Genomic DNA, 22,990 nt, shown 5'->3' with positions numbered 1-22,990 from the left:
CACTCAGTAACGATAAATTTTGGAAAGGCACCCAATTATCCTTTTGGCTAGAAGTTATCTGGAGTAGTATAGGTCTAGCTGTTTACAGCAGTATGCACGTTTTTTAAGCCACTGTCCTTTCTACACATTTGCATCTTGAATTGGGTGTTAGTTCCCATTAATGTAATGCTGATTGGGTGAAGTATACTATGCGAGTGTAGCTATAGAGTATTAGACATAGTCTACTGCTGGTTAGTAGTTCACCCATCTGAGTACAACAAAGTACCCATATTTCATCTGTAAGGGGTGGGGGACTCTAATTCAGCATCCAAGTTTGTTCTGTCTAGGTACTCTTTACTGGGTAATGCCTATACCATACCTCTGTATAGTGTGGCGGTAACCTTGTGGGGAGTTTTAGCCGTGCTAAGAAACACCATTGACTTAAATCCATCGGATTCCTGGGGAAAATAGGGCATGATGCATCTGCATGTGTGCTTCAGTCTGTACAGCAGAAAGTTATCCAGTGACATTAGTGTGACTTGTCCCTGAGAGGAGTCCGGACTAATGAATGTGTTATTCTCGTAAAGGTCTTCCCAAGAGATGATGCTACTTTTTTGTAGGTGCAAGCATGCTTTTTTGCCAGGTGGCAATGTCAAACAGTGAATGAATAAAAAATCTTATAAATCGCATGAAAACCCGTAGGTGTCTTGGCACAACAGTGGGTGTATCAGAGGTATATCAGAGGGAGAAGTGTAGCTCACTGGTTAGAGGAGGCAGACCTGGAAGCAGAGGTCAGCCCGGGACCAGGGTTCTATACCTGGCTCTGCGGGGTCTTGAGTCCTAAAATGTCCATGGACTCGACAATTCTCGCTCCGGTGCCTACTCGATTCACGGGTTCACACTCTGCGATTCTGGGCAATAGCTTGCTTAATCTCCACAACGGCCCCTCGCGGCGGGATGCCTGGCTTTCACCTTGCGGATACCCTGCCGGGGTTATCTCACAAGGGAATACCAGGACGGGTTCCCTAAGCAAGCACTAAGAAACTGCTCGGTGATTTGCGCTATATAAATTCCTGTTCATTTACATTTACATTTACATTTACATATTTCGTATGTATAAGAGTATTGCTTGTGATTTTTTCAGAGCTTATCCTTGGCTTGAACAGTGCAGTTAACTGTATTGATTTCAGAGAGCGTTGAGGGCTCCTTAATCCATACGGCTGCCTCTAGATGGACTTGGTTTGCCACATATTTTTCACCAACTAAGTAAAACTTGTATTTTTGATGAAGCACCTGTGCACATAAATAATATAAGAGGGGCGGTAAACCCATCCTTATGGTACAGCAGAGTCATTGGTTCCTACTCTAAGTTTCCTTACCTCCCAAGTTAACGGAATAAGTTGAGATATCAGGGATTTGAAGAAACATTTGCTTGGAGGTATAGGAATGTTAATGAAGTAATAGAAGAATTTAGGCAGGACAACAATCTTGATAAGGCCAGTGTGGCCAGCACTTGATAGCTGCAGTTTAAGCCGTCTGACTGTTTGGTCTTCAAGCTTATGGTACTGACCCGGACAACCAGGTAATTTAATTGGGACATACACCACTCAAGAGGGTACACTAGCTCAGATTTGTGTATACGGGGCATTATCAGGAATATCACTGACAGTTTATAGTAGAGCAAGATATTCCACCAAATGTAATAAATTCTCTAAATATAGATTGGAGGCCATCTGTGGATTTCCATATGCAGATATTACTTGGATATCTGCATATAGAGAGATCATTAGAGGTCTGCTCATGAATCGTAGGGTGTATTGCGCACAGTGCTGTCTTATTTTGGCTGCTAGGGGCTCAAGTGAGATCGCAAATAATATGGAGGACACAGGACATCCCTGTCTTGTTCCATGGACTATAGGAATAGACTCCGCTATGTATAGAAGAGTTTCAATAAAGCCAAATATGGTTGGGGCATGTCAATGACACCAAGCACCTCCATCATTCAAGTGCATCAACAGCTTCTGTGGCGTCTAGAAAGACCACAGTCGCACTTGTCTCTGGGTCAATTTGATGCAAAATGGCTAATCATGTGCACAGAGTGTGAGTAATAGATCCCCCACATACAAACCCAGCCTGGTCCGGTCTGGTAACATCAGTTCAGGTAGCATGGGAAGGTTTGACCAGGCTATAACCTCAGCCAGGAGATTTACGTCACAGTTAATTAGTGTCAGGGGGTCTGTGTGACTCAGAGCTCTCCGTAGTTTGGGCGGTTTAAGTAGTGTTACCAGGATTGCATCACACTAGGAGGTTAGGATGTGGCCTGTTTTTAATACTTCTGTATAGATCCTCAGCAGGTGTGACACCAGTAAGTCAGTGTATGTCTGATAACCTTCTGTTGGAAGTCCATCAGATCCAGGGGCTTTACAACTCGGCAGTGTGAAAACGGGATCAGTGATTTCTTCTAATGTAATAGAGCAGGCCAGATATTCCGGCTGGGTGCTACTTAACCAGGCCAAGTCTGTCTCCCTCAAATAATTGTGACTTTGTGTGGGGTTCGGAGAATGCTGCAACACATACAGCTCTTTAAAATGTCAGTAAATACCTCCTCAGTCTCTTTGGCTTCCATTCGGCCCCCCCACCCCCACCCCCACCCCCAATTGTGTTGGTGATTTGGATCACATCACTTGCAGCCCATGTTTTTTTTGTTTATTATCTGTTTATGGAAGACAAGCACATAGAAAATAATACTGGTCGGAGTGAGTAAGGAGCAAGGGAGGGGGGCAACAAAAAGAGGGTACAGAGTAAACAACCATGCCTAAGACCCAATAAGGGGGGTAGGGCTAGGTAGCCCATGGTTTTTTCATGGCATTGGCAGGTGCCTACCCAGGCCTTTCCCTTTCCACTTCATCATAAGCCTGTGCCATGGCATTTTTGCCCAGGTAGTTGCCTTCACAGTAGTTCACCTCAATATATTCTGAGTCCCTGATCACCTTCCTGACTTGATTAACCTGCTGAGCTGCACAGTGAGTTTCCAGTTGTCTGATTTCCGTCTCTAGCTAGGATAGTTGGAGTTTAAGTGATATGAGTATGTCATGTTGTTTAGATATGCATTGGCCCTTTGGTTCGACAGTCTATAGGCTACGTGTTCAGAGACCCAATTACTAGTGTCTATAGTAGTCAACCAAAATTCCAATAGGACTGTTTTTTGTGAGTATTGGAGTAATATGTCCCCTGTGTGAGATAAGGGTTTCGCATTCTCCACACATCAGGTCGTTTTCCATCTGTTGCTTTAATTGTTATGGTATTTCTGTAAATATTGTGTCCTCTTGCTGAGGCACATGATCTATCTATTCAACATAGTATTAAAGTCATTTCCCCATATCAGTGACCCTTGGGTTGTCTCTTGGATGTTGCCCCATAAATTATTAAAGAATTCAGATTATTCGACATTCAGACCATCTTGAGCTACAATGAATCTTCCTGTTGGGTTCTTTTCCGAGTGTACTAAACAGATCTGGGTACCATGTTTGACTAAGATGATTACTCCTCTGGCGTAGACAGAGTATGAGGTTAGAAGGGCAACTCCTGCCCATTTCTTCAGTAGATGCTTATTATTCGCTTGTGTTAGATGTGTCTCAGATATGCTGAAACGCATCTCATTTTCTTGGGGTTGTTTTGGTCCTGTATGTTCCCATTAAGTAAGGTGTATTCAATGTCTTTGTGTAAACTACGCTTCATCTGAGTGCAAGGTCATAGAGCAACTATGGTAGTTGTGTGGTGCGTTGTTTGGCATGATATCAATCAAGATATTGTGTTTATATAGGTCTAACAAGACCATTAATGTATCTGTAATAATCATAATATGTTTTCCTATCCACCCCTCCCACACCAGCCTCCACATACCAGCTGGTAAATAACCCACCCCCCACCACCGCCTGCCACCCTTCCGCTTGTGTTACCCTAATGAGTAACTAATAACAACAGAATGCTAATAACAAAGAAAGTAAGAATTCCCTCAGATTGTCCCACTGGAGAAGTGACCCATGCCCCGCCTAATGCCACGTTACGTTCATAAGGTGGCGTAGGGTGACAAAGTTGAGCTGTCAGGAGTCAAGCGCCACGTCATCATCTCTGTATTCTGCGATGCAGGAAACCTAAACATATCATAGTTATGGTTAGATACAAGCTTGTACATATTTGGGTGCATATTAACAGTTTTAGGGCTGAGGGACAGACCCCAGTCCTGGGATGTAAGGATTCATCGCAATACGGTATTTCAGAGTCTACCTCGGGGGGGGGGGGTGTTCAAGATAGTTACCTCCATCAGTGTGACTTGTGAGCTCAAGCTTTTCTTTTTGGCTCTTTAAGAATACCATTACTTTCTGGGGGTCGGTCAAAATATTCTGTTTTTCAAAATAGTAATTCTCAAATAAAGCATTGTGTATGGAATGTCTATTTCTTGATATATTCTTTTGACACATCAAAGAAAGAGCAGCGTCCCTCCTCGACTGCCAAGGAGAAATCTTGATTAAGTCATATATGGCAGCCATGGAATTGCAAATCTTTTTTCTCATGTGCTAGTTAGAGCTCTACAGCCTTGTCTTAGAAGTTCAAAAGTCTAGTAATTATAGGACATACCGGAACATCCGACAGGGGCCGAGACCCCAGCTCTCGATCGGTTCACTCTCTCTACAATGAACAGTTTGGATAAGTTGTCCACACCAAAGAAAGATAGCAATATATTTTCCACAAACGTTTTCACCTTGCTAGTGTCCATGGATTCTGTTACTCTCAAGATGTGTAGATTATTCTGCTCTGACCTGGATGCAAGGTCCTCTTTTTTGACCTTAGCTAGGGAGAGAATCCTGTCCATTTAGAGTAGCTTTTCTTTATTACTGTGCTGCGAATCTTCCACTGTAGACCAACTGTGCTCTGTGTCAGTGAGGAGAACTGATCTATAGTAGAGGCAATGTTATCCAAATGAAGATTGATGTTTTTTGATGGACAGGAGGCTTGCACACTGAGTAAGTCTGTTTTCACATCAGGGTTCTCTGCCCTCTCCTGATGATCTCTGGTGTCAACACTGTCAGTGTCTGATTTTCTGCCAGTTCAGCGGCTCCCCACTTGTAGCTTTGGTTGCTATTGGTCTATAGTCGTCCCAACATCGGCAGGGTGCAGCTTAGTATGGTTGCAGACCTGTGCCAGTTGAATGCGTAACCAGAGTCAAAGATATCAGGGTGCCTGACCTTTCAGCAGCTGAGCTGTTCTGCTAACCATGAGATCAAAGCTATTACTGTAGCTTACTGTCAGCTGCACAGTTCTAAAGGCTCTGCCCCACCTATTTCCAGGAGGGAGTGGGGCAGAGACTGGAGCAGTCCCAATCATGGTTTGCCCCAACTGTAGTTAGTACCTTAATTGCTTGCTAGCGGGAGCGGAGGGTCTCAGGCTCCGAACAAATACAGTGTACGCCTTTTCTTCAGGCAGATTTAAGGGTCTATATTATTAGGAGATTCCCTTTTTCCGTTAGCGTTTTCAGTCTCATGGCGTGTTATAAGTGTATAATGGACTGACTTGCCAGGAAATCACCAAGTAGGGCTCAAGTATAGTCTCACGCTTTGATTATGGTTGGAATCTCAATAGCCTTCCTGATAATGATGCATGGGGCCTCCGAATCCAACATGGCTGCGGCACCCTGAAGTGTTTCCGACGAAGGGCTGGGGACACAGGGTCCACGCAAAGTCAGCTTTCGTACAACGCATACCCATTGTTTGTTGCCCTTTATGGGTTTGGCTCACCAAGTTCTGCTCCACCCAGGTGCCCGGTCACCCACTCTCATCTCTCCTTTCACACGTGGCACATTCACACTTTCTGCCATAAACACATTTCTAATGCAGCCTCGCTGATAGGTATTAGACCGAAGAGGACAAAGGAGATCTCAGTTTTGGCAGCATCTCCTCAGCCAGGAAGGTTAGCGGCATCAATCATCTACTCCAGCGCCAAGTCCCAGGGGTACATCAAATTCTTATAGCTTCATTTTTATCCCCCCCTCCTGTATGCTTCATGCTTACTATTTAGGTAGACTTCAAAATCATGTGGTAGTTTTTATGTTGTTTAGCTGTCTGCATCATCCTGCAGCCGGCGGAGCTCTAGAACTATGCAGCCATTTTGTTTGCTGAGCTGGCCCCGCCCCCAATGTTTAGCAACATTAAGAGACATATTTGGCTGTTTAGGAACATCAATGAAGATCCCATACGCTGGAATAGTCTACTTTTTAGGAACGTAAATAAAGATCTCATGATGGAGATGTTCTAATGCTTAGCAGCATTGTGGAAGTTCCCATGTTTGGGAATAAAATTGAAGATACAATTTGCTGAAAATGTGTATGGTTTCGGAACATTATTAAAGATCCCACAGGTGGTAGATATACTACTATTTAGCAACATTCAGAAAGATCCTTTGCTTAGAGTTGTCCTACTGCTTAGGAAGATTAATGAAGATCCCATGATGGAGAAGTTCCTCAAAGCCTCCTGACAGAGTTTAACAATCTTTCCATGCTAGGGTCCTGCAGGTCATCTTGCAGCCACCTGTGACCAATCAGGGACCTTGAAATTGACCCCTTATTTGGAAATCATCATAAAGTTGGGATGATGACTGGAAGAGACAGAGGTTCCAGATAGGCCTGAGGAATGTATACTCATAACCACTAGACACATCTGTGGACTAAAGGCAGGACACACTCTTGTATAGGGCGGGAGTGTCCAGGCGAGGAGTGCTGAATCTATGTCAGAGTGTTATAATAACCAAGCATGACAAATCTATAAAGGTTTGGGAGAGGATGTGTCATTGTAGAAAAGCGCGATGGCTGTGTCAACGCACACTTTTTAAAAGTCAAGTCTCTAAATGGGGAGACAAGACCACTTCCGCCGACAGCACCCTCCCACCATTTTGTTCTGTGAACCTTAATCCTATGTGAGTCTTTGTATGGTTAGGCCAACTCTAAATGAGTGGGCATACCATAATGTTGGCGGGGAGGGAGCACCGTGGCCACTGTGATGGAGTGCCCTTTCTGCCACCATTTAAATCAGGCTAAAGATATGTCCTGCAGCACCCATGATATTACATATTCTTGCCAAGAGGTATTTTTTCTGACGCAAGACTGCATCATACCCTAATGGTGAAGACTATTAATAATGAAACACAGAGGTGACAATGGAGGTGCCTGCTTGTGCACATGATGTTAACATTTGCAGAACATAGAGATGTCGTTCACTACAGGAGGAGGGCAAGCGACTAACAAAGGTGCATCTGAGTGGCTTATGAAACATCGCTCAGGATGGCCTCATGCAGGGGCCGAAGATCCAAATTGCTAGAATGAGGAGCCTGAATTTGTGAAAATATCTTGTAGTCGAGCACGGATGCACCTGATTCACTTTCAATAGGCTCAATGTTGCATATCTTTTAGAGCTGAGTGTTTGAAACAGGGATGTTTATTGTCTAAACAACTAGTTACTTGTAAATCCAAAAAGTCATAGGTAGGTCCTTCTCATTTGTGTGAAATGGAGTGATAGAGTGCGGGTTTTAGAGGACTCGGCCTTATATCTGAGTTCAATCTCTATTAGCGCTGATGAGTCTCAGACTTTGTATCACTGGTAGGGTCCATGTCTCTCTTCCCTTGACACACCAACATACACAGGGAGCCCATGCATTAAGACAGGTTCTGTAGGCATTGGGAAAAATTGATAAGAAGCACTACTTGAGTGCAGATTTTCAGGGCCAAGAGTGAGAGCTGTGTGGTTTGGCTGGAGACTTGATGTGTAGGGAGACATTTCCAAATGGGAGACTGCAGCAAACTCCACGAAGTCAAGAGAGTAGCCAAGAGTGTATCTTGGAAGAATAATATTGGTAAACAAATCACAGAAAATACAAATGTGAGAGGTAGTGTTGAATTGTTGTGATCAGTTCCACCTCCACCCTCTACAGTCTGCACAAGCTTTGGTCAGGATATCCTTGCTTTGAAATGTTCCACACGTTATTCTTTTAGGTCAGCCACATTTACTTAATTAAATATTTTGCCCCTGACTTCAGAGCTTCTTCGCATGTGTGTCTTTGTGAGTGCGTGTGTGGGTGTATGTGTATGTGTGCATGAACGTTTATGTGTATGGTGAGATTGCATGCATGCGTCAGTGCATGCATGTGTGTGTGTGTGTGTGTGTCTGAAAGTTTATGTGTGTGAGTGTGATTGCATGTGTATGCATGCGTATCTGTGTTTATGTGTGTAGATGTGATTGGTTACATATGTGAATGTCTGTGTGTGATACATGCATGTGTGCATCTGGTGGAACTAGTAGGAATAAAAGGAAAATGATGCCACTATGGGTAAACAACTCTTTTGTTCTTAAATGACCCTTGCATGAGATGTGGACTTCTCTGCCACTAACCTGACACCAAGGTCCCTTGAGGGAGCTCTATTCATTTGCTTAACTTTTTTAATCCAAAGCACATTTTGTTGGTAGTTTGAATTTTGCATTGATTAATGGTAACCAGAAATAGCTGTTCTTTGTGAATTGCGAATGGTAACATGCTCAGGGTGCAGTCAAGTGTTAACTTCTTACCTGTCTCTGAGGGCCTGTGGGATCTGACTCACGACGCCGCGGCCGGATGGCTGGTGCTGAATGGGACGGTGATTGGCCAGGACTTGCAGGTTGCAGTTCATGTCTGCCTTCAGACGTAGGGATGCAGAAAGCTTCAAGTCTGTGTGGGCTGTCCTCCTCCGCCACGGTTTGCATGCCCCTAAGCCGACCATCATGAACCTTGGGCCGGACGGCAGCCTCTCCCCAATGCCGCCTGTGCTCGTCACCCTCCTCAATGGGCCGCAGCTCCTCTGGCTCGTCGTCAGTCGTCCCCGACGTGCTGGGCTCAGCTCCAGGGTGGAAGTCCTTCAGCTCTGTTTCTTTGTCAATGATGACCCACTCTTTGCTGTCAAAGTCCTCCTCCTCAGCGAGCGGCACAGAGCGGAAGGCATTACTCAGGGCCTCATGCTCTACAGAGGCGGAAACGTCCATCCTGCCGCTAGCCTGCCGGTCTGCCTGGCCAGTGTCAATGGATAGCATCTGAGCTGGTTGGGAGGAACATGCATGGCGAGACGGGGAGCCGGGTAGATCCATCCGCGATCTGAAAGCCAAAGACAAAAAGTTAGAAAGCACGTTCAACTGGACTGTTTTCTCTTATTTTAGGAGAAGAAAAAAAGCATACGCCCAGTAGATGTTTAATTCTCAATTTGAAGAACATATCTCTCGTAATTGAGACATTATCAACTACTAGCACATTCACTGGTGCATGTGATACTTTATGATTCTTCCAGCTACACTACCTACTCTTGGGTGATAGGTAGACCTGGACATTGAGCTCTGTTCCGTTCGCGGAGCTTGCAGAGCTTTCCGCGCTCCAGCCAGAGTTCCAAAAAACTACATGGAGGGGAGATTTTTCCTTGCTCACGCTTGCCAACATGCAGTTGCCGAGTGCAAGCAAGGAAAATCCACCTCCTTGCGGGATTTCTCAACACGGGCAGTCAGATTTCTCAATACGGACGGTCGCGTATGGTCGCACCCACTCGCATTGAGAAACCTTCTGTTAGCGTTGAAAAAGCTGGCACTCGAGTACAAATCTACTTGAGCTGCATGAACAAGAAGCAGTGCCATCTTGCACTTCACATGGTACCGTTCACTCTCATTTTGCAGCGTGTGACAAACACCTGGCGCTGAAAATCAACACAAAAGGCATCACCAAACGTACTCATCAGGAACTCTGCTAGTGCAGCAGAGTTTTTTTATCCTCTCCTCTACTCAGGTTAAGCTGCTGACTTCACTCAAGTGCCTATCTGTTGTAATGCACTTAGGCAGTCTCAGCTAGCCTGGGGTGGCAGCCCAGTATGATATACCTGTATTCCATGAAGATGTAATGGGGTTCTTTGTGGGATCTGGTAGTTGATCGTCCAGCTATGCCTGGCAAGATTGTAGTTGGGTTTTACCTCAGCTTTGATTAAATAGATATTACCAAGAAAAGCTGTGTTTCTGTGTGAGTTTCATTACAACATTTATGGCAACAATTTAGCCAGGCACCAAGACTTTCTGAGGTAGAAACCCAAACCGTGAACCCACATGTGCATGAGGAGTAGACCTAAGGATGGTGTGAAGAGAAAATCACAGGTCAGACTGAGCAGGATAAGCTCTCACTTTTTAAGAAAAACTATGCCTGAAGTGACAGGAGTGGAATTTGTAAGGATGAGGCTGACTATCGATGCTGATCTTATCAGCAACGTGCCATATGTGTGAGGAGAACGAAGAGCATTGGGGCAGAGCGGCGAAGAGGCGTTTTTCTGGCCGCCTTGCGCACAGCTGACTGGAGCGGAGTGAGTGGTGTTGTTGTATATTTGTGCTTCCTTCAATATGGCTGCTTGGTGTCAGTAGCGGTACAAAAGGGGGTTGTGATGGACGGAGCATCTGAATCAATCAAATACTCACACCCAGTCAAAAGATCTGGGTTTTATCCATCACCATTCTTTAGCCCACTCTGCCACCCCAGTTCAGACATGGCTATATGCAAATCAGTTTGACCCTGGGCATCATGGGAAAAGTCCAGCCCAAACTGCCAAGCCATGTCTTCCCTGGACCGGAAACAAGTCAGTAGGCCTTCCTTTGTGTTCCCACCTTCCCAGTCTCCCATAGTACCCATGAGTGTTCTAACTTGTATGTGAAAGTTCCAGTCTTGTCAGTTGATGGTCTGGTCAGCTGGCGAGGTGTACTGCTCTGCTGTGCTATCTTAATAAATCTATCTTGTAACCTGAAGACGTGTCCTGCTGCCTACCTAACCTGCATACAACAGGTGTCCCCTTTCAAAGCGGAGAAATAGACACGCTCGTCAATGTCAGCCGAGCGTCATTAAAGTCCAGCGGGAGGTTGAGTGCGAGCCGCCGGCTGCAGAGAGGGAAGAGTGAGACCGCCCGTTGCACAGCTGACAGCTCAATGGGAGGTTGAGTTCAAGCCGCCGGCAGCAGAGAGGGAAGAGTGTGAAGGCCAGTTGCACAGCTGATGGAACGGCGATTGGAACACAGCTCACCTTAAACCGACTTTGAGGTGTCGGCAACGTCGCTTCACCCAGCACAGTTTACTAATGTCATGTGCCTTTGTCTCCCAGTGTGGACAATAAAAAAAAAAAAGAGGGAAACGATAGAGGCCTATTGACGTTCTAGCAGGAATTTGAGAAGCGCCCTCTCTCAGATGCCGAGTGTTCCTGTGCGCATTATTTGTTTTAGTAGCAAGAACACGTCTTTTGTCTACCGGCTTGGAGTACCATGGTTAATTCTACGGCGGTGACAGGCACACCTATGAAAGCCCGAAGTTGTCTGTGGAACACATTTAGAGTGAACAGTTAGTTACTTAGAGGGCCCATATCGCATATAAAGCAAAAACATTGTCAACCACAACATTTCTGGAAATGTGATGTGAAAGTCATTATTTATTGGTCATTTCTTAAACAAACATACTTCTGGAGTGGAAAAGCATTTATTTTTGGCTTTCTTCTTTGTTTGGAGTTCAGTGTGACCACCATGCCCCCTCGTTCTAGGTAACGCTAATTATTTGAATATGGATCTAAGCACAGCTGTTGTCACTCCACCTCCATTTCTCATGCTGCTTGGGGAGCCCCCCATCGAAAAAGACTGGATCTATTGTTTTAAAAACTACCTTTTAGCTTTAGATGGAGCCAGATTTTCATCAATAAGAAAAAAAGCTTTACTATTGGGATCCTTGGGTAAAGAAGGGCAACATATTTTCAAATACTTACCGCCTGTAGGAAATGCACAAGGGGGGGCCATGGAGGATGTTTACAAAGAGGCGGTTTTACACTTACAAACAAGATTCGCCAAACAGATTAATGTGGTGATGCGCTGCCATAAGTTCTATACACAACCACAACGTTTCAATGAATGTATTGATGAATTTGTGGCACGTTTGAGGGAGCTTTCTGCCAAATGCTAATTCGGGCCAATGACTGATGAGATGATCAGGGACCAGTTAATTGTTCAGTGTAACATCAAAAAATTACAAGAAAGGTTGTGGGCTGCAAGCAATCCCACACTCAAAGATGCCATACCCATTGCCAAAGTTGTGGAGGAATCTGAGAAATGTATACGTGAGATGAAAATCACAAGCTGCGACAAGAAGGAGAGTGACGTCGCTGTTTTAGGGGATGACATGGAAAATGTCAATGTTGTAAAAGGAAAAACTCAAATGGCTGGAAGTAATAGTAACAAAAATGGAAATCCTGAGGGAAATGGATTCACACAAGAAAAATCTGGATCCAGCGTATGCAACAGGTGTGGTAGTAGTTATCACATGGCTGATTTTAAGCAATGTTTTGCGATTGGCAAAGTCAGTCATAAGTGCGGCAAGAGGTGAAATCTAGCACACATGTGCAAGTCAAATGAGAAAGTTGCTGCGGTGAAAGACGAACAAATTGGGAACAGGGTCCTAATAGTAGAAGAAGAGAATACTGTAAGCAAAGTGGATGATGAAGAAAGGAGGAGGAGATGTCCAAAGGCTATTTTTGACATTAATGGGAAAAAGGTATCCTTACTGGTGGACACACGTTCACTACACACAATCGTTCCACAAGTGTTATTTGATGTTATGTGGTCAAGGGAGGAGTTGGTGGCATCAGATGTCATTCTGAAAGGTTATATGGGAAGTGATATTGGTGTGTGTTGTAGGATTCATGTATGCACAAATCAGATTCGCAGGAACAGAGACAACAGGCAAAATATATGTGGCCAGTGAAGGGCCACCCCTATGGGGTTGGAGTCATCAATACAACCTGAATATACTCGTGAATCCGCAAGCTATGGATCAGGTGATGGTGATAAATAGAGTAGAATTGAAAGAGCAGTTGTATCTCCATAAAGACAATTTTGAAAACAGAGTGGGTGAAGCTGTCAACTATGAACATGTCATCAAACTTAAGAACTCGGTTCTGGTAAAGTATGTTGCCAGGAGGGTGCCGGTAGATCAAAAGTAAAAGAAATACTGGAACAACTTTTAGATGACAAAGTAATAGAACTGTGGAGGCAACAGAGTGGTTATCTCCGGTTCTCATTACGAAGAACGCTGATGGCTCACTCAGGTTCTGTGTTGATTTGCACAGTGTTAACAAAAATGTCCTCATGGACAACTTTCCCGAGCCAAACATTAATGAATTAATCCACATGCTGTCTCGTGGAAAATATTTCACCAAACTTGACTTAAGGAGTACATACCACCAGGTGAAACTCATTGAACACTCCAAGCATCTCACCGCATTCATAACAAATGAGGGCACATTCCAATCCTGCAGACTTCCATTTGGATTATGCTCGGCAGCAAGTGTGTTCCACCGATTAATGTCTAATATATTGTCGGGTCTTGATAAGGCCATTTTGTTTTAAGATCATATGCTGGTATTTGGGGGAAATGTTGAGGAGCACAACCAAGTTTTGAGTGAGGTATTGACTCGCATTCGTAAGGCGGGTCTTACCCTGCGAAAGGAAAAAATGTGCCTTTTTGCTGGATACGGTAATGTACTTAGGATATCAGGTGACAAGGGAAGGAGTTAAGCCAAAGGTGAGTCTCATGAGTGCCATAATCAATGCTTAGACACCACATAAGAGAGATGAAAGGTTTGTGCCACCTACTACCCTTCGCACACGACGTATGAACCTAGTGCATGAGGGACACATGGGACAATCTTTGACCATCAATAGGTTGAGCGAGAGATATTGGTGGATGCTCATGGACAGTCAAGTCAAAGATTGGGTAGAGCGGTGTGAAGCAGGTAAGGAGGTGGAAAAGCACTTAAGAGTTGGATTGGGCACTTTGGGGGAGGAACAACATGTGGCAGAAGCAAGGGGTGTTTGGAAGAAAGTATGCATTGATTTTTTAGGGCCCTTTGGGTTTTTTCCAGAACAATAAAAATTAGCAGCTGTGGTAGTTGATGCAAAGTCGAAAAGGCTGGAGGTCGTATTTATGAAAAGGGTCACCTCCTGTACTTTTGATAGATAATGGCACACAATTGAGTTCTCTAGAAAAGAAGACTTTTCTGGACACTCTAGATGTGAGGTAAATATGTTGCTCACTGTACAACCCTCAAGGAAATTGATTAGCTGAACGAATTAATAAGAAGCATTTGCAATGCAATAGGTCTCGCATTTAGGCAAAGATTAAGCTATTGGCATTGTCAATGACAATCTAATAGAAGGAGAGAACTACCCTGCCAGGGAATGATTATATGGTCCCTTCAGCGAGATCCAAAGAGTGAAGGGGGGGGTGACATAAATTAATGCTTCGGAGCCAATGATATATCAAACACATTCAGAGCAAATTGTGAAAAAGTAGAAAAGTTTTTATTTTTTAGAATTAACAATTCATAAATAGAGTCCATGAAATAACTTTCTAAAGCATATATGCAAACACAGGAAAAAGGTTTTCCTCCTGAGACTGAATAAGTATCATCATAAAAAGTTCATACAGGGAATAAGAGTTTATTAGCGTCCACACACTCCCACAGTCATTCACTAAGCAAACATACACATCTCAATCTCTCTCACTATCGAGATAATGCAAACATACACATACAAATATAGAAGGACCTAGGGGCCTGCAACATCACAATCAATGGTTGCTAGGGTAGAAAAAACCAACATGGAGGCAGTTACAGATGAGGTGCAGTAAATGGAAATACTACACTGAAGGCCATCCATGTAGATCACGCCAACGCACGTTTCAATGCAAGGCCAATTTAGGCTGCATCTTCATCAGGGCATTGAAGACCAGGGAGGGGGACATACACAACATTTTTCTCATAGAGGAGTCTTATCATCATAGATTCTTCAGTAATTCAGATGAGGTTCTCGCAGAAAGTGGTTTCTCACGGGTCTATACGGATGAGAACCATGCAAGCTTCCGGATTTAAACAGGTCCTAATAAATAAATTAGAAAGCGGGCACATCTTTTTCTGGTTTCCTTCACGGGCGGCGCATCCCATTAGAGGAGACTCTGAGGGGGGGGGGGGGGGGGGGGACCATATGCTGATTAAGCAAACGTTCTGCAAGTGATCACTTTGGGTATAATCTGGCAGGGTCAGGAAAAAAGAGACCAGATGGAAGGAATCGGGCCAACAGCAAGTTCCCTGTGGCCGCGGGAATCGGCGTCCCGAGCCGCGACCGGGCTATAGGGTGGGACTCTTCAATATCCACTTAGTAATCAGGGGAGGCCGGAAATGAGGATCTGGATAAAAGGAAGATCAGAGAAGGGTCGCAAGGTCGGCGTCCTCTCTCGTCGGCGGCAGGACAGGGACACTTGCCTTATATTTATGCTTTAAAAACTAAAACATAAATATAAAAAGCATTGTCATTTACAATGCCAATAGCTGAAACTCGCGTAAATGCGAGACCTATTGCATTGCAAATGGAAGGCGGCGGCAGATGGAAAGAAGAAGAGGGGGCGGGTGGCGGCAGATGGAAAGAAGAACAGAGGGAAGGTGGCGACAGATGGAAAGAAGAACAGAGGGAAGGCGGCGGCAGATGGAAAGAAGAACAGAGGGAAGGCGGCGGCAGATGGAAAGAAGAACAGGGGGAAGGTGGTGACAGATGGAAAGAAGAACAGGGGGAAGGCGGCGGCAGATGGAAAGAAGAACAGGGGGAAGCCGGCGGCAGATGGAAAGAAGAACAGAGGGAAGTCGGCGGCAGATGGAAAGAAGAACAGAGGGAAGGCGGGGGCAGATGGAAAGAAGAACAGGGGGAAGGTGGCGGCAGATGGAAAGAAGAACAGAGGGAAGGCGACGGCAGATGGAAAGAAGAACAGAGGGAAGGCGGCGGCAGATGGAAAGAAGAACAGGGGGAAAGTGGCGGCAGATGGAAAGAAGAACAGAGGGAAGGCGGCTGCAGATGGAAAGAAGAACAAGGGGAAGGCGGCAGCAGATGGAAAGAAGAACAGGGGGAAGGTGGCGACAGATAGAAAGAAGAACAGAGGGAAGGCGGCGGCAGATGGAAAGAAGAACAGGGGGAAGGTGGCGGCAGATGGAAAGAAGAACAGGGGAAGGCGGCGGCAGATGGAAAGAAGAACAGAGGGAAGGCGGCGGCAGATGGAAAGAAGAACAGAGGGAAGGCGGCGGCAGATGGAAAGAAGAACAGGGGGAAGGTGGCAGCAGATGGAAAGAAGAACAGAGGGAAGGCGGCTGCAGATGGAAAGAAGAACAGAGGGAACGAGGCGACAGATGGAAAGAAGAACAGGGGGAAGGCGGCTGCAGATGGAAAGAAGAACAAGGGGAAGGCGGCGGCAGATGGAAAGAAGAACAGGGGGAAGGCGGCGGCAGATGGAAAGAAGAACAGGGGGAACGAGGCGACAGATGGAAAGAAGAACAAGGGGAAGGTGGCGGCAGATGGAAAGAAGAACAGGGGGAAGACGGCAGCAGATGGAAAGAAGAACAGAGGGAAGGCGACGGCAGATGGAAAGAAGAACAGAGGGAAGGCGACGGCAGATGGAAAGAAGAACAGAGGGAAGGCGGGGGCAGATGGAAAGAAGAACAGGGGAAGGCGGCGGCAGATGGAAAGAAGAACAGAGGGAAGGCGACGGCAGATGGAAAGAAGAACAGAGGGAAGGTGGCGACAGATGGAAAGAAGAACAGAGGGAAGGTGGCGACAGATGGAAAGAAGAACAGAGGGAACGAGGCGACAGATGGAAAGAAGAACAGGGGGAAGGCAGCTGCAGATGGAAAGAAGAACAAGGGGAAGGTGGCGGCAGATGGAAAGAAGAACAGGGGGAAGGCAGCTGCAGATGGAAAGAAGAACAAGGGGAAGGTGGCGGCAGATGGAAAGAAGAACAGGGGCAAGGCGGCAGCAGATGGAAAGAAGAACAGAGGGAAGGCGACGGAAGATGGAAAGAAGAACAGAGGGAACGAGGCGACAGATGGAAAGAAGAACAAGGGGAAGGTGGCGGCAGATGGAAAGAAGAACAGGGGGAAGGTGGCGGCAGATGGAAAGAACAGGGGGAAGGCGACGGCAGATGGAAAGAAGAACAGAGGGAAGGCGACGGCAGATGGAAAGAAGAACAGAGGGAAGGCGACGGCAGATGGAAAGAAGAACAGAGGGAAGGCGACGGCAGATGGAAAGAAGAACAGAGGGAAGGCGGGGGCAGATGGAAAGAAGAACAGGGGAAGGCGGCGGCAGATGGAAAGAAGAACAGAGGGAAGGCGACGGCAGATGGAAAGAAGAACAGAGGGAAGGTGGCGACAGATGGAAAGAAGAACAGAGGGAAGGCGACGGCAGATGGAAAGAAGAACAGAGGGAAGGTGGCGACAGATGGAAAGAAGAACAGAGGGAAGGCGACGGCAGATGGAAAGAAGAACAGAGGGAAGGCGACGGCAGATGGAAAGAAGAACAGAGGGAAGGCGACGGCAGATGGAAAGAAGAACAAGGGGAAGGCGGCAGCAGATGGAAAGAAGAACAGGGGGAAGGTGGCGACAGAAGGAAATAAGAACAGGGGGAAGGCGGCAGCAGATGGAAAGAAGAACAGAGGGAAGGCGACGACAGATGGAAAGAAGAACAGAGGGAAGGCGACGGCAGATGGATATAACAGGGGGAAGGCGGGGGCAGATGGAAAGAAGAACAGGGGGAAGGCGGCGACAGAAGGAAAGAAGAACAGGGGGAAGGCGGCGACAGAAGGAAAGAAGAACAGAGGGAAGGCGATGGCAGATGGAAAGAAGAACAGAGGAAGGTGGCGACAGAAGGAAAGAAGAACAGATGGAAGGTGGCGACAGATGTAAAGAAGAACAGAGGGAAGGTGGTGGCAGATGGAAATAAGAACAAGGGGAAGGTGGCGGCAGATGGAAAGAAGAATAGGGGCAAGGCGGCATCAGATGGAAAGAAGAACAGGGGAAGGCGGCGGCAGGTGGAAAGAAGAACAGGGGGAAGGTGGCGACAGAAGGAAAGAAGAACAGAGGGAAGGCGACGGCAGATGGAAAGAAGAACAGAGGGAAGGCGACGGCAGATGGAAAGAAGAACAGAGGGAAGGCGACGGCAGATGGATAGAAGAACAGGGGGAAAGTGGCGACAGAAGGAAAGAAGAACAGATGGAAGGTGGCGACAGATGGAAATAAGAACAGGGGGAAGGCGGCAGCGTATGGAAAGAAGAACAGAGGGAAGGCGACAGCAGATGGAAAGAAGAACAGAGGGAAGGCAACGGCAGATGGAAAGAAGAACAGAGGGAAGGCGACGGCAGATGGATATAACAGGGGGAAGGCGGGGGCAGATGGAAAGAAGAACAGGGGAAGGCGGCGACAGAAGGAAAAAAGAACAGGGGGAAGGCGGCAGCAGATGGAAAGAAGAACAGAGGGAAGGCGACGGCAGATGGAAAGAAGAACAGAGGAAGGTGGCGACAGAAGGAAAGAAGAACAGATGGAAGGTGGCGACAGATGTAAAGAAGAACAGAGGGAAGGTGGTGGCAGATGGAAATAAGAACAAGGGGAAGGTGGCGGCAGATGGAAAGAAGAACAGGGGCAAGGCGGCAGCAGATGGAAAGAAGAACAGGGGGAAGGTGGCGACAGAAGGAAAGAAGAACAGAGGTAAGGCGACGGCAGATAGAAAGAAAAACAGAGGGAAGGCGACAGCAGATGGAAAGAAGAACAGAGGGAACGAGGCGACAGATGGAAAGAAGAACAGAGGGAAGGTGGCGACAGAAGGAAAGAAGAACAGATGGAAGGTGGCGACAGAAGGAAAGAAGAACAGATGGAAGGTGGCGACAGATGGAAAGAAGACCAGAGGGAAGGTGGCGAAAGAAGGAAAGAAGAACAGAGGGAAGGTGGCGACAGATGGAAAGAAGAACAGAGGGAAGGCCGCAACAGATTGAAAGAAGAACAGAGGGAAGGCGGCGACAGAAGGAAAGAAGAACAGAGGAAAGGTGGCGACAGAAGGAAAGAAGAACAGATGGAAGGTGGCGACAGATGGAAAGAAGAACAGAGGGAAGGTGGCGACAGAAGGAAAGAAGAACAGATGGAAGCTGGCGACAGATGGAAATAAGAACAGGGGGAAGGCGGCAGCAGATGGAAAGAAGAACAGAGGGAAGGCGACGGCAGATGGAAAGAAGAACAGGGGGAAGGTGGCGACAGATGGAAAGAAGAACAAGGGGGAAGGCGGCGGCAGTTGGAAAGAAGAAGAGGGGGAAGGCGGCGGCAGTTGGAAAGAAGAAGAGGGGGAAGGCGGGGGCAGTTGGAAAGAAGAACAGGGGGAAGGCGGGGGCAGATGGAAAGAAGAACAGGGGGAAGGCGGCGGCAGATGGAAAGAAGAACAGGGGGAAGGCGGCGGCAGATGGAAAGAAGAACAGAGGGAAGGTGGCGACAGATGGAAAGAAGAACAGGGGGAAGGCGGCAGCAGATGGAAAGAAGAACAGAGGGAACGGGGCGACAGATGGAAAGAAGAACAAGGGGAAGGTGGCAGCAGATGGAAAGAAGAACAGATGGAAGGTGGCGACAGATGGAAATAAGAACAGGGGGAAGGCGGCGGCAGATGGAAAGAAGAACAGAGGGAAGGTGGCGACAGAAGGAAAGAAGAACAGATGGAAGGCGGCAGCAGATGGAAAGAAGAACAGGGGGAAGGTGGCGACAGATGGAAAGAAGAACAGAGGGAATGAGGCGACAGATGGAAAGAAGAACAAGGGGAAGGGGGCGGCAGATGGAAAGAAGAACAGGGGGAAGGCGGCGGCAGATGGAAAGAAGAACAGGGGTAAGGCGGCAGCAGATGGAAAGAAGAACAGAGGGAAGGCGACGGCAGATGGAAATAAGAACAGGGGGAAGGCGGCGGCAGATGGAAAGAAGAACAGAGGGAAGGTGGCGACAGAAGGAAAGAAGAACAGATGGAAGGTGGCGACAGATGGAAATAAGAACAGGGGGAAGGCGGCGGCAGATGGAAAGAAGAACAGAGGGAAGGTGGCGACAGAAGGAAAGAAGAACAGATGGAAGGCGGCAGCAGATGGAAAGAAGAACAGGGGGAAGGTGGCGACAGATGGAAAGAAGAACAGAGGGAATGAGGCGACAGATGGAAAGAAGAACAGAGGGAAGGCGGCAGCAGATGGAAAGAAGAACAGAGGGAAGGCGACGGCAGATGGAAAGAAGAACAGAGGGAACGAGGGGACAGATGGAAAGAAGAACAGGGGGAAGGCGGGGGCAGATGGAATCAAGAACAGGGGGAAGGCGGCGGCAGATGGAAAGAAGAACAGAGGGAAGGTGGCGACAGAAGGAAAGAAGAACAGATGGAAGGTGGCGACAGATGGAAATAAGAACAGGGGGAAGGCGGCAGCAGATGTAAAGAAGAACAGAGGGAACGAGGCGACAGATGGAAAGAAGAACAGGGGGAAGGCGGCGGCAGATGGAAAGAAGAACAGGGGGAAGGCGGCGGCAGGTGGAAAGAAGAACAGGGGGAAGGCGGGGGCAGATGGAAAGAAGAACAGGGGCAAGGCGGCAGCAGATGGAAAGAAGAACAGGGGGAAGGCGGCTGCAGATGGAAAGAAGAACAGATGGAAGGTGGCGACAGATGGAAATAAAAACAGGGGGAAGGCGGCAGCAGATGGAAAGAAGAACAGAGGGAAGGCGACGGCAGATGGAAAGAAGAACAGGGGGAAGGTGGCGACAGATGGAAAGAAGAACAAGGGGGAAGGCGGCGGCAGTTGGAAAGAAGAACAGGGGGAAGGCGGGGGCAGATGGAAAAAAGAACAAGGGGAAGGCGGCTGCAGATGGAAAGAAGAACAGGGGGAAGGCGAGGGCAGATGGAAAGAAGAACAGGGGGAAGGCGGCGGCAGATGGAAATAAGAACAGATGGAAAGCGGCAGCAGATGGAAAGAAGAACAGGGGGAAGGCGGCAGCAGATGGAAATAAGAACAGGGGGAAGGCGGCGGCAGATGGAAAGAAGAACAGAGGGAAGGTGGCGACAGAAGGAAAGAAGAACAGATGGAAGGCGGCAGCAGATGGAAAGAAGAACAGGGGGAAGGCGGCAGCAGATGGAAAGAAGAACAGAGGGAAGGCGACCGCAGATGGAAAGAAGAACAGAGGGAAGGTTGCGACAGAAGGAAAGAAGAACAGATGGAAGGTGGCAACAGATGGAAATAAGAACAGGGGGAAGGCAGCAGCAGATGGAAAGAAGAACAGAGGGAAGGCGAGGGCAGATGGAAAGAAGAACAGAAGGAACGAGGCGACAGATGGAAAGAAGAACAAGGGGAAGGTGGCGGCAGATGGAAAGAAGAACAGGGGGAAGGCGGCGGCAGATGGAAAGAAGAACAGGGGCAAGGCGGCAGCAGATGGAAAGAAGAACAGAGGGAAGGCGACGGCAGATGGAAAGAAGAACAGAAGGAACGAGGCGACAGATGGAAAGAAGAACAAGGGGAAGGTGGCGGCAGATGGAAAGAAGAACAGGGGGAAGGCGGCGGCAGATGGAAAGAAGAACAGGGGGAAGGCGGCAGATGGAAAGAAGAACAGGGGCAAGGCGGCAGCAGATGGAAAGAAGAACAGAGGGAAGGCGACGGCAGATGGAAAGAAGAACAGAGGGAAGGTGGTGACAGAAGGAAAGAAGAACAGATGGAAGGCGGCAGCAGATGGAAAGAAGAACAGGGGGAAGGCAGCAGCAGATGGAAAGAAGAACAGAGGGAAGGCGACGGCAGATGGAAAGAAGAACAGAAGGAACGAGGCGACAGATGGAAAGAAGAACAAGGGGAAGGTGGCGGCAGATGGAAAGAAGAACAGGGGGAAGGCGGCGGCAGATGGAAAGAAGAACAGGGGGAAGGCGGCAGATGGAAAGAAGAACAGGGGCAAGGCGGCAGCAGATGGAAAGAAGAACAGAGGGAAGGCGACGGCAGATGGAAAGAAGAACAGAGGGAAGGTGGCGACAGAAGGAAAGAAGAACAGATGGAAGGCGGCAGCAGATGGAAAGAAGAACAGGGGGAAGGCGGCAGCAGATGGAAAGAAGAACAGAGGGAAGGCGACGGCAGATGGAAAGAAGAACAGAGGGAACGAGGTGAAAGATGGAAAGAAGAACAAGGGGAAGGTGGCGGCAGATGGAAAGAAGAACAGGGGGAAGGCGGCGGCAGTTGGAAAGAAGAACAGGGGGAAGGCGGGGGCAGATGGAAATAAGAACAGGGGGAAGGCGGCGGCAGATGGAAAGAAGAACAGAGGGAAGGTGGCGACAGAAGGAAAGAAGAACAGATGGAAGGTGGCGACCGATGGAAATAAGAACAGGGGGAAGGCGGCGGCAGATGGAAAGAAGAACAGAGGGAAGGTGGCGACAGAAGGAAAGAAGAACAGATGGAAGGCGGCAGCAGATGGAAAGAAGAACAGCGGGAAGGCGGCAGCAGCTGGAAAGAAGAACAGAGGGAAGGCGACGGCAGATGGAAAGAAGAACAGAGGGAACGAGGCGAGAGATGGAAAGAAGAACAAGGGGAAGGTGGCGGCAGATGGAAAGAAGAACAGGGGGAAGGCGGCGGCAGATGGAAAGAAGAACAGGGGTAAGGCGGCAGCAGATGGAAAGAAGAACAGGGGGAATGTGGCAGCAGATGGAAAGAAGAACAGGGGGAAGGCGGCGGCAGATGGAAAGAAGAACAGGGGAAGGCGGCGGCAGATGGAAAGAAGAACAGGGGGAAGGCGGCAGCAGATGGAAAGAAGAACAGGGGGAAGGGGCGGCAGATGGAAAGAAGAACAGGGGGAAGGCGGCAGCAGATGGAAAGAAGAACAGAGGGAAGGCGACGGCAGATGGAAAGAAGAACAGAGGGAAGGCGACGGCAGATGGAAAGAAGAACAGAGGGAAGGTGGCGACAGAAGGAAAGAAGAACAGATGGAAGGCGGCAGCAGATGGAAAGAAGAACAGAGGGAAGACGACGGCAGATGGAAAGAAGAACAGAGGGAAGGCGACGGCAGATGGATATAACAGGGGGAAGGCGGCGGCAGA

At 47.7% G+C, this 22,990-nt stretch overlaps 1 protein-coding gene across 2 annotated transcripts in view; it reads right to left on the bottom strand.

The window, feature by feature from the left end:
- Positions 1–22,990, bottom strand: part of TTBK1 (tau tubulin kinase 1) — a 279,484-nt gene that overhangs the window by 120,792 nt on the left and 135,702 nt on the right. For both annotated transcript variants that reach the window (XM_086925839.1, XM_086925840.1), the window contains exon 12: positions 8,592–9,150. In XM_086925839.1, coding sequence (XP_086781965.1) covers positions 8,592–9,150 — 559 coding nt within the window. The remainder of the gene's footprint in view (positions 1–8,591; positions 9,151–22,990) is intronic.

The sequence above is a fragment of the Lissotriton vulgaris genome, chromosome 6 (genome assembly GCF_964263255.1).
Source record: "Lissotriton vulgaris chromosome 6, aLisVul1.2, whole genome shotgun sequence".
Taxonomy (NCBI): domain Eukaryota; kingdom Metazoa; phylum Chordata; class Amphibia; order Caudata; family Salamandridae; genus Lissotriton; species Lissotriton vulgaris.
Note: the sequence above shows the minus strand (reverse complement) of the source record. Positions and strands in the feature narration are given on the sequence as shown.